General features: G+C 36.3%; 1 protein-coding gene across 1 annotated transcript; it reads right to left on the bottom strand.

Annotated features, from left to right (window-relative positions):
• Window positions 1-6: 6 nt before the first annotated feature.
• On the bottom strand, window positions 7-8,050 carry LOC106879912 (U6 snRNA-associated Sm-like protein LSm6). Its single transcript, XM_014929661.2, has 4 exons — window positions 7,917-8,050; window positions 5,838-5,932; window positions 3,867-3,980; window positions 7-2,035 (listed from the first exon to the last, which is right to left on the bottom strand). Exons 2-4 carry the CDS (start codon window positions 5,929-5,931, stop codon window positions 2,001-2,003), a joined length of 243 nt encoding a protein of 80 aa, XP_014785147.1. The 5' UTR covers window position 5,932; window positions 7,917-8,050; the 3' UTR covers window positions 7-2,000.
• Between the last annotated feature and the right edge of the window lie 3,477 nt (window positions 8,051-11,527).

Here is an 11,527-nt window from a genome sequence, read left to right as displayed (position 1 = left end):
TTTGAAGGATTCCAATTATATTTCTTTATATGCATGTATATATAGACACATGTGTGTGTGTATGTATGTGTGTGTGTGTGTGTATATATATATATATATATATATATATATATATATATGACAGATATGTACTGATCCTATCTAAGTGATTTAAACAATTCATGAACTGAGTAAGTTAATATCTAATATCTGCATGGAATGAGTTAAATAGGGTAAGATTAAGTAGAACTCTCTTTTGTAAAGTAAAGAAAAAAGCTTGACACCCCATCCACTAAAAGCAAATTAAAAGAGGGAAGACTTAATAAAGCATGTATAAGAAGTGTGGTTCACTTCAGAATTGAGACATGAGCTGTGAATACAGAGTATCAGATGATATTGGGGAATAATGAGCTGAGTGTGATCTGTTGGCAAGTTAAACTGAGTGCAAACGAAGAAGGAATGTAATTAGGTTTTAGAGGTGGTGGTAGCTAATATTTTTCAGGGATTGGTGTGTAGTGTGAATGGATGATGCAAATCTAGTGGCTGAGGGTACAATGTGTTGGTGGTGGAAGGTTCCTATCAAAGAAGCAAACCAAGGAGTTGGATGATGAGAGAAGTGTGTTTCTGAGAGGAGAGGTGTTGCAAAAATGAGACATGTGAAAGTTCACTGCTTGCGTAGAAAAGCAGATATAAAGTCAATATATATATATATATAATACATATATATAAATGAGGTGATCTTATCCTCATTTATATAAATTTATATATTTACTTCATTATATTTACTGCGGTATATATATAAAATATATATATAGAGATAGATAGATATATAGATAAAGGGAGAAGGAAATGGAGATTGTGAAGTTAATAAGAGTTTATTATCGACAACAAATCGATCATTATCCCTTACAGCTGTTTCAATTATACGTAGTGAATTAATTGAATATTAAGGTCATATTTCTGAGCATAATCTCTTCAGAGGGGAAAAAAAATATACCCTTAGATGTTTTGTATGTCATTTATAGATTCATCACAGCAGTCAAATCTATAAACAAACATACAAAACATCTAAGAGTATATTTTTTTCCCCTCTGAAGAGATTAAGTTCAGAAATATGAACTTAATATTCAATCAATTCACATTGTATAATTGAAACAGCTGTAAGGGATAATAATCAATTTATTATTGATAATAAATTCTTATTAACTTCACAATCTCCATTTTCTTCTTCTTTTATATGATTATAAACTTCAGTTTATATACATACCTATTTAAGGAAATCAATTCCTCCCAAAATATTAGGTATTGAACCAGTATTTCCTTGGATGACACTATCCCTTCATGAGGCTAACATAACCTCTAATTGAAATAGATAGATAGATAGGTCATGATCATTTAAAGTCCATATTCCATGCTGGCATTGGTTGGACGATTATATATATATATGTGTGTGTGTGGCAACCAGACAAACAATGAAGAATTATATTCTTACATAACTTTATGTAAGAATATAATTTTTCCTTCTTTATCACATTGCTGTTATACTCTGTGGTTAATGTACCAACCTGCTGATGCTGATCCATAATTTATTAAAATAAGTGAACCATTCCCTGTTTTGGTGTTTGTTATTTTTTAAAAATCCAAATGAGGACTTAATTAAAAAAAACTATGTGTATGGTTTGTAAGCAGTCAAAAGAAAGTTTGCTATTTAGCAACAGAAAAACACCAAATGAAATTGATGCATTGTTATTATTATTATTATTATTATTATTATAACATGTAGCACAGTATTTCCTTCACTAAAATCTCAATTAGAAATAAATATCCATATATTTGAGACATTTTCTCTTTTCTTCCTCCTCCTCCTCGTTCTTTTTCTTCTTCATAATCATCTGACTCAGATATGTATGGTAATTTTCCCTACAGTATCTCCTCCATGAATGAAAAATAATGACAATATTGACAGTTGTAAAAAAAAGAATTTTTTTTTTCTTTTAATAGAGGCTAACTTCCTGATTCTTTCATATTCGCCGTTTTTGAGTGCTTATGTACAGAACTGCAAATATAAGAAAAGAAAACGGAAGCAAAAAACATTTAGATTAATACTGAAAATCAACCAGGAGAAATATGGCAATATATTCATCAGAAGAAAGTCTGCAGGCATTGCAGAAATCCTACTAATTCTAAGAACATTACCTGATACAACAGGCATTGGATAATATAATGGCCAAAATGTTGAGACTATAAGAACAATGATGAGGACTCTTGTCCAAATATATATTAATGCATAAGGTGGCGAGCTGGCAGAACCGTTAGCACGCCGGGCGAAATGCTTATCGGTATTTCGTCTGCTGCTACGTTCAGAGTTCAAATTCCGCCGAGGTCAACTTTGCCTTTCATCCTTTCGGGGTCGATTAAATAAGTACCAATTACACACTGGAGTCGATGTAATCGACTTAATCCATTTGTTTGTCCCTTCTATGTTTAGCCCTTTGTGGGCAATAAAGAATTGTATATATTAATGCATAAGAACAATTTGTCTTGGTTCTACCTTGTTATTAACACTAAATATAGTGGTAATAATCCTTTCTACTATAGGCATAAAGCCATCGTCATTGTTTAATATCTGTGTTCCATGCTGGCATGAGTTGGATAGTTTGACAGAATCAGACAAGCCAGAGGGAGGGCTAAGTTGGATTCCATTGCTTGATTTGGCAAGATTCTATGGCTGGATGCCCTTCCAAACAAAAACCACTTAACAGCATCATAGATACACGCAGTCCCAATAAACAAGGTATTTACTAACAAATCAAAATTTTAAAAAATGAATTATTTATGAAAAGAAACCAGTTTGTTTGTTTGTTTATTTTTCATGGGTATTTCATTAGTACCACTGTATTCATTTCATGTCTTTACATTCTCAGTTCAAATTCTGCTAACGTCTACCTTGCCTTTCATCCTTTTGGAGGTCAATGAAATAAGTACCAGTTATGCACTGGGGTCAACATAATTGATTAACTCCTCTCCCCAAATTCTCGGCCTTGTGCCTATAGTAGAAAAGATTATTACCACTATATTTAGTGTAAATAACAAAGCAGAACCAAGACAAATTGTTCTTATGCATTAATATATATTTGGACAAGAGTCCTCATCATTGTTCTTATAGTGTCAACATTTTGGCCATTATATTATCCAATGTCTGTTGTATCAGGTAATGTTCTTAGAATTTTGAACCAAACCATTTATTAAATCCATAGCACCATCCGAGCGCGATCATTGCCATAGCAGCTGTCACGCTTCCGTGCCGGTGGCACGTAAAAAGCCCCATTTGAGCATGATCATTATCAGCATTGCCTTACTGGCACTTATGGCGGTGGCATGTGAACAAAACATTCGAGTGAGGTCGTTGCCAGTGCCGCTGGACTGACTCCTGTGCAGGTGGCATGTAAAAAAACACCATTTGAGCATGGCCGTTGCCAGTACTGCCTGACTGGCCCTTGTGCCGGTGGCATGTAAAAGCACCCACTACACTCTCAGAGTGGTTGGCGTTAGGAAGGGTATCCAGCTGAAGAAACTCTGCCAGATCAGATTGGAGCCTGGTGCAGCCTTCTGGTTCACCAGTCCTCACTCAAATCATCCAACCCATGCTAGCATGGAAAGCAGACGTTAAATGATGATGACCACGATGTCTTTAATCTTGCTCTTCTGCTTGAGAGCTATGATTTGAGCAAATGAGGGAAGACTATTAGGCCATTTAACCTCTTAGAAACAACAACCAAATCTGTCTAAAATTACATCCTACCCCTTACTTTTGACCATAGGCCTGCCCAATCAGAATTGAACTGACTTGTGGTTAAATAACAACAAAATAAAATAACTGACTGTACCATTATTTCCACGGATGAAAGCATCACCGTATCTGTTCTTCAGTTGACCATTTACATATTCCTCTGTCTGCTCCAGAGCGATATTCATGTAGCCATCTAGACAAGCCAAAACACCTGAAATAATAATTACATACCTTTGTGATGATAAATTCTACATGTGGGCAAATAAAATAAAATTAAAAATAATGTAAATTTTGCTAGAGACATTATCAGCACCACCTTCATTTTTATGTTTGCCTCTCCTTGTTAACAGGCTGTCATGTTCCAAGTCAACTTATAATTATTGTGCCCTCTCTTCAATAGGCCAAGAACCACATTCTCACTTGTACATTTTGTTTTATAGTCTGTACTAGATGCATTCTAATTTAACACCAATAAAAGAGCAGTTGTCTTGTTTCCAGCAAGACTAAAGAATTGTTTCTTCTCTTTTACTTATTTCAGTCATTTGACTGTGGCCATGCTGGAGCACCGCCTTTAGTCGAGCAAATCGACCCCAGGACTTATTCTTTGTAAGCCTAGTACTTATTCTATCGGTCTCCCCGCTAAGTTACGGGGACGTAAACACACCAGCATCGGTTGTCAAGCAATGGTGGAGGGACAAACACATACATATATATATACACATATATACGAGATGATTATGTGATGTTGGCCGTTGCCAGTACCGCCTGCCTAAAATACACCATTTTGAGCGTGGCCGTTGCCAGTACCGCCTGACTGGCCTTCGTGCTGGTGGCACATAAAAGCACCCACTACACTCTCGGAGTGGTTGGCGTCAGGAAGGGCATCCAGCTGTAGAAACTCTGCCAAATCAGATTGGAGCCTGGTGTAGCCATCTGGTTCACCAGTCCTCAGTCAAATTGTCCAATCCATGCTAGCATGGAAAGCGGACGTTAAACAATGATGATGATGATGATACGACAGGCTTCTTTCAGTTTCTGTCTATCAAATCCACTAACAAGGCTTTGGTCGACCTGAGGCTATAGTAGAAGACACTTGCCCAAGGTGCCATGCAGTAGGACTGAAACTAAAACCATGTGGTTCGTAAGCAAGCTACTTACCACACAGCCACTCCTACGCCTATCTCCTTAATTTGTTCACTAGTATCAAAGAGTTCTCATTAGATGATGGTAATCTTACACAAAAAGATATACAAATGCATTCGTTTACTTTTCTTTTATTGTCTTAGATATTTATTTCATTTGTTTGACTAAACAGTTTCATGCTTACTCTCTTTACTCCTGACCCCTTCACTGAGCTGCATGAAATGGAGCTAATTTTTTTTTATTCCACAAAGCAAAATGATAAAAGCAGAATTAGGTACCTTACTCAGAGATACATAATAACAGCAGTAAGATCTGAGCAATGTGGAGTTCAGCACTGATTTTACAGCCATTGTATCTTGTCTTTAACTTTACAGTTGCCATTATTCCTTATTTATAAAGGCACAACAACCATACCTTCCTTCCTCTAAAACAAGTTTGGGGCTATAACCTCTTAAAAAGAGATCCATGTTCTCTCTAGGGTATAAACCAAAATTATTTTAGATCAAATCTAGAAATATTTTGTTGTATCTTGGGAGGGTCATTGTGCCAATAATAAACATACACAGTGGTTCTATTTCATTTCTTTATTATTCATAATTAGTTGACTATTTAACCAATTAACTAATTGGTTGATTGATTAATCAATCAGTTAGGTTTGTCAAAAACCTTTCATCAATACTTGCAACCTCTTCAATAAAATGCCCTCTCTATTCCAGGTCAACATCAGGTCTGTCTGTCTCCTAGTTTTAGATTCTATATTTATATAAATTTTGATTAAAATGTTGAAATTTCATCACAAATTTCTTATTCACAATTTTAAGCATTTATAAGCTAATGAGTTTCATTAAGGCAGTTATTACAACAAAAAGATTAAATAAATGAATTCAGTATAATAATAAATCTATATAGGAATCTTTTTACAAACCTCGATAATCCACACCAGAGTTCAATTTTACCACTACAGGACGCCCAATAATTTGCTTTAAAAAATCACTTGGTGTTTGCTTTCGACCAGACATTCTGAAAATAAACACATATTAAAAAAATTAAAATATTAAATATCCAGACTGCTATAAAAATCCTATCAACATTGGCAATTATTTTTGAGGCCCCCAAAATATCATAGCCATTACTTACAAGTATGACTTGGTAGCATGTACTGTGTTTTTAATAATTGTTTTAGGTGCCTCTGTAGTCACAAGACAAACATCCTCAGAATGTCAAAGCCATGACAACTGGAGGAAGAGAGAGAACTGCATCAGCACTCAACTGGTGTTTAGTTTCAGCTTTGTAAACTGGAGCAACATAAAATGAAGTACTTTACTGGAAGACACAATGTGCTGCCAGGTCCAGGAATTTAACCCATAAGCTTATTCATTAACCACTAGGCCATGACAGCCCACACTCCTTAATAAAACTGATGTCCTAAGGATTTGTAGGTAGTGCGCTTGCCTGTTGCAGATAACTTAATTTCATGGGAGAACTCAAACTCAATTACACTCTTATTTTTCTTGAGTGTATCTGTTTGAAGTCGTCATCTGCAGAGAAAAAATTAAACGACTCGCTCTCAATTCTTGAGTGAAGTGACTTCACATCCACCATCGATCGTCCTTGAAGAAGGCATAATTGTCACAACATATCGGATGTCAGATCAAGGCGACACATTGGCAGATATGATAGAATGCCAGTCAGTATTTAATTTCGCTAGGTTAGTTCTCCACGTCAAGTAGTTAAATATATTTCGATTGAAAAAACTAAATGACGGGAGCAAGTATAAATTGCCTGAATAAGCAACATAAAAAACATGTGTCTGTTTACATCAGGTGTCGGCAAACTTCGTGGAATCGTCCATAACTTATTGACACTTATATAAATTTCTGAAATAAAATTTAAAAAGTATAATTCATAAAAAAAACTAATTCCTTTATTTTGTGTCATTACCGCTTTTTACTAAGAAATATTTAAAGAAATTTAATGAAAATACATAATGAAATTGATAACGAACAATAAAAAATTAAGTCATATTATATTTTATTGTTTCTGGGGAGTCATTCTCTTTTAGTGCCTCATTATTTAACACACTCACTGGTAAAGTTTCCACTCATTTACTTATTCATTTTTCCAAAAAATTTCCGTTACGTCTTTCAACTTTTTCAATAAGTCAAAATGTTTAATACTCTTTTACTTGTTTCAGTCATTTGACTGTGGCCATGCTGGAGCACCACCTTCAGTCGAGCAAATCGACCCCAGGACTTATTCTTTGTAAGCCTAGTACTTATTCTATCGGTCTCTTTTTTCCGAACCGCTAATTTACGGGGACGTAAACACACCAGCATCGGTTGTCAAGCGATGTTGGGGGGACAAACACAGACACGCAAACATATACACACACATACATATATACGACGGGCTTCTTTCAGTTTCCGTCTACCAAATCCACTCACAAGGCTTTAGTCTTCCCGAGGCTATAGTAGAAATGTATTTGGGGAATACTAGTTATTGCATTGATACTTGGCTAAAACCAGTAACATTTCGCCTTAAATTACCGCGCTCTTCCATATCCAGTTCGCTGATAATTCAGCCCCCTTAGTGCTCAAAGTCGTTTCTAATGTTTATCGACCCCCTTAGCTGTAACATAGTTCTCCAAGGACCAAATATGGATCACTTAGCCGACCCATGGTTTAGATTAAGCTCATACATTTTCCTCATTTGTCAAATTACAAAATATTCAACATTGTAAACATCGTTATTTTCCGGATAAATAAATAATTGCTTTTTGCTTTCGCCAAAAGAGAAAAAATAAACAAGTACTCCAGCATGGCCACAGTCAAATGACTGAAACAAGTAAAAGAGTAAACACTAAGGTACTTTTAGAAAACAAAACTATTAATCACAGCCTCGTGAATTTAACCGCTCGCTCATACACGATTCTAATATCACATTTCTAAAGACTATTGATCATAAATAGACATGCTAATGATGAAATTAGAATATCTCTACTTACCTCCTGTATTAAAACTGTAAACTATAGATAATAGATATCACGTTGAGTACAAACAAACAAAAGACAAGTCGAAATGATACAATTAATCTCAAACTCGAAAGTTACCGGGTTGAAGTTCTGGACTTACAAAATGCAAAATGTGAGAAGGATTAACTTTCGTTTCGCTTAAAATAAAATCATAATTATAACGTTATTTATAAATGCAATTAATTTTTATTATTATTGAAAATCTTTTTTAATTTTGAAATTATTGTAAACTATTTTGACAAATAAAATTAGTTTATTAAATAATTCTTTATTTATTAAAATATATTTAATTCCCGTTTAGGTTTCTCGTCAGAGTCTTTCGTTTCAGCTATTACATTATCCGATTTGTATGTTCGTTACTTCACCGGTTATTGTTGAGAGTTATTTCCTCTTTACGTATCCCTGTTGTGCCTGTAGTTCAAAGGGTCAGCCTTGCCACACTGTGTCACGCTGAATATCCCCGAGAACTACGTTAAGGGTACACGTGTCTGTGGAGTGCTCAGCCACTTGCACGTTAGTTTCACGAGCAGGCTGTTCCGTTGATCGGATCAACTGGAACCTTCGACGTCGTAAGCGACGGAGTGCCAACAACGTATCCCTGTGTAATTAGATTCAAAATAAACGAACTGACTCTTCCCTACGATTTCTGTATCAATTAGAATTCTTTCATAAACAAATATTCACTATAAGTAGCTCTAAGTTACTTATTTCTTCGCAGACAGAAGTGAAGGCATTCTTTCTCTGAAAGTTCCACCCTCAAAAGACAAAAAACAAAAAAATCTTGAAAGTGATCAGTTTGACCTCACTTTTTCTGATAACAGAAATAAAAACGAGTAATGTAGTCATTTTTTGCTTTTCACAGTGAGTCTAAAATTGTCTTTTTATCAGAAAAGCACACTTTATATGGTATTTCAAATCATCACCCCAAATGCAGAGTATTGATATAGAATGGAGTCGGAAATTACCTAGGTCTCCAAAAATCGTAATTTCTTTAGATATTTCAAGCATCGTTGATTACGATTCTGAAAGAAATTGTGTTAGTACCGATCCCCAATCATTGTGACTTTTTTTTTATTATTCTAGATCTATGTTTTGAGCATGTAATGTGTAACAATGCGTGACCACACATCTTTGACAACAAATCAGGCAATTAGCAAATTGGGCTGGTCGGTTGTTCCCCATCCACTGTACAGCCCAGATTTGGTGCCTTCCAACTTCAACTTAGTTCGGTTCAATGAAGGAAAGTCTTCTGCGACATCGATTTTATAACAGATGAGGTAAAACTGGACACAACAGTGCACACGTGAATTTTTTCAAAGAGGAATCGAGAATGCATTTCAAAGATTGAAAATAAATCACATGTGATGGAGATTATGTTGACGAGTGATTTCTGTGTAGAAAAAAGGTTGCTTTGCTAATATGGGCAATTTAAGTTGCCGAAATCTATTAATGAAGGAGTTTATTTGTGTATAAAATGGTTTGATGGGTCATAGATACTTGTTGAAGTTCCGCGTTGTTTCCCCATATAAAAAGCAAGTCACCATATTAAGTTTCCAATGGGTCACATTTATTTACATAAAGGTATGGATATTAAACGTCAAGAATGTTAAGCCAGGAATATATCTGTGCACAGTTATTTGGTTAGGTGTAAGATCGCTGTATCTTCGTGTTGGCGAGAAGCGGGGAAACTTATGTGTGCGTTGTAGACGAGGAAATTCTTTTTTACCCGAGGTCATAGCTTATCAAGAATCCTCTGCATTCGTCAACCTTCTCTCAAACATCAGTGTTGGTTGTCTCTTGTGTGTACATGTATGACCGTATTTTGGTGGGAAACTGCACGGAAATTTCCGTTCAAATTACGCGATTACACGACAGCATCTCCCATATGATTAGTCGGAGTACAGGGGGAAATCACCTGACATTTTGTGGCTGTTTTCTTGTTACTAAATTGCATTGTTGGATGAAGAGTTTCATTTTATAGAAGTATTCTAGTAAGGAGAGAAGAGATGCTTGAGATGGTCTATAGGCCATCTCAGGCATCTCTTTTCTCCTGAAAGCACTGATTCGCAGTAGCCATTGGAAAATAAGTCCCTTGTGGTAAGGAAATCGTGGAGGAAAATAGCAACTTCCCTTTCTTCGGTCTGTGCCGTCTGTGCTACTGAGGGTAAAGTCTTTATTTTTCGCCTCAGTGCCTAAGTGACAACTGAGGTTAGATTCAGTGCAGATTGGGGGTTCAGAAAGGGATTGGGTGTAGTTTGGCAATTCAGCCCTTAATGTTTGGAATGAGAGGATGAAAGGCAAAGTCGACCTTGGCGCGGAATTCGAACTCAGAATGTAAAGACAGACGAAAGGCCACCTCTTATGACATCAATATAACGAGTGATGGAACATTGCTGTTTTTATATTGCACTGGGACAGCTCTGATGGAGCAGATCGATATTTGAATAAACCAGACGTAGATTATGATCAACAGATCTGTTGTTCCAGATACACCATATTATTTACTGCCAATGTGAAGACTATACAATACGTACCAACATGCAGTGATTAATTGCAAGGAAAATGCCTGCTATGTGCCCGTCTGCACACGTAGCCACTCCGCTGATAATGTAGCTGTTTCTTTGTGTTGTTCCAAAGCCCTTGTATCATTCACATTGATGGGCCAGTGCAGCTAACAGTACAGTCTGAGAAGGCTTTTCTGGATTACTTTTGTCAGATTCTGTATGACTTAAAACAGAGTTCTCTTGGTTAGAGAATGGTTGGCAGCTGGTGTCACTCTAGTTATAGTTGCACAACCAAATATAGTTGCGATCGTTGCTTTTTTCCTCTGAGTGTGAAAGAATCAGAACAGCAATGGTATAACAAAGGTTGGTGTTACTGTAACGGTTGGTCTTTGTGCTGTTGAGATAGACAGCAGGTTTGATGAGGTTGAACTTAATGGAGAGCGGATATGTAACGATGTTGTTTTTGGTAGTGGTACGGTATTGGTTAGGAGTAGGCTACTTAACCGAGCGCCTAGCTCCTGGGAGGTAGACAAAGGGATAGTCATGTTGTAAGCTTATTCTCTCACGTAGAAATAGTGGCAAATTTGGTGATTCTATTTTATTCGTGCGGGTGGAATGTGTGGCAATTGTCTTTTTAGGGAAGTTGTCCCCGAGTAATTTGGTGGGGCTGTAATGTTAGTAGATGTACTGATGGATCGAGATGAAGAAGGAAAGAGTGATAGCTTCTTTCTAGTAGTAGTAGATGAGGATGAGTATGTTCAGCTTCAGTTGCCATGGTAGTAGGTGTGATAACTAAAGGGTGGAGACAATATGCAGTACCAGCAGTGAAGCGATGGACGCGCCTGAGTTCAACGAGGTTAGTATGTTGCTTCTACTGTCGTTGTTGCTGCTGATGAATTGCTCTAAACAAATAGATTGAATGAACTTTTCTGTAGGCTTTTTTTTTTTATGCTGTCTGCTTTAGTTCGTTTTCAATTTGTTTTGTAAGTAGGACAATTTTGATAGCAATGTCGGCACGCATGGTGGAGACGTAACCCAACCCCTCCCCACCATAATTAAAAAAATTTTTTTTTACAGAAA

This window comes from Octopus bimaculoides, chromosome 3 (genome assembly GCF_001194135.2).
Source record: "Octopus bimaculoides isolate UCB-OBI-ISO-001 chromosome 3, ASM119413v2, whole genome shotgun sequence".
NCBI classification, from domain to species: Eukaryota; Metazoa; Mollusca; class Cephalopoda; order Octopoda; family Octopodidae; genus Octopus; species Octopus bimaculoides.
The sequence above is the reverse complement of the archived record's forward strand: the minus strand, read 5'-3'. Positions and strand labels throughout refer to the sequence as shown.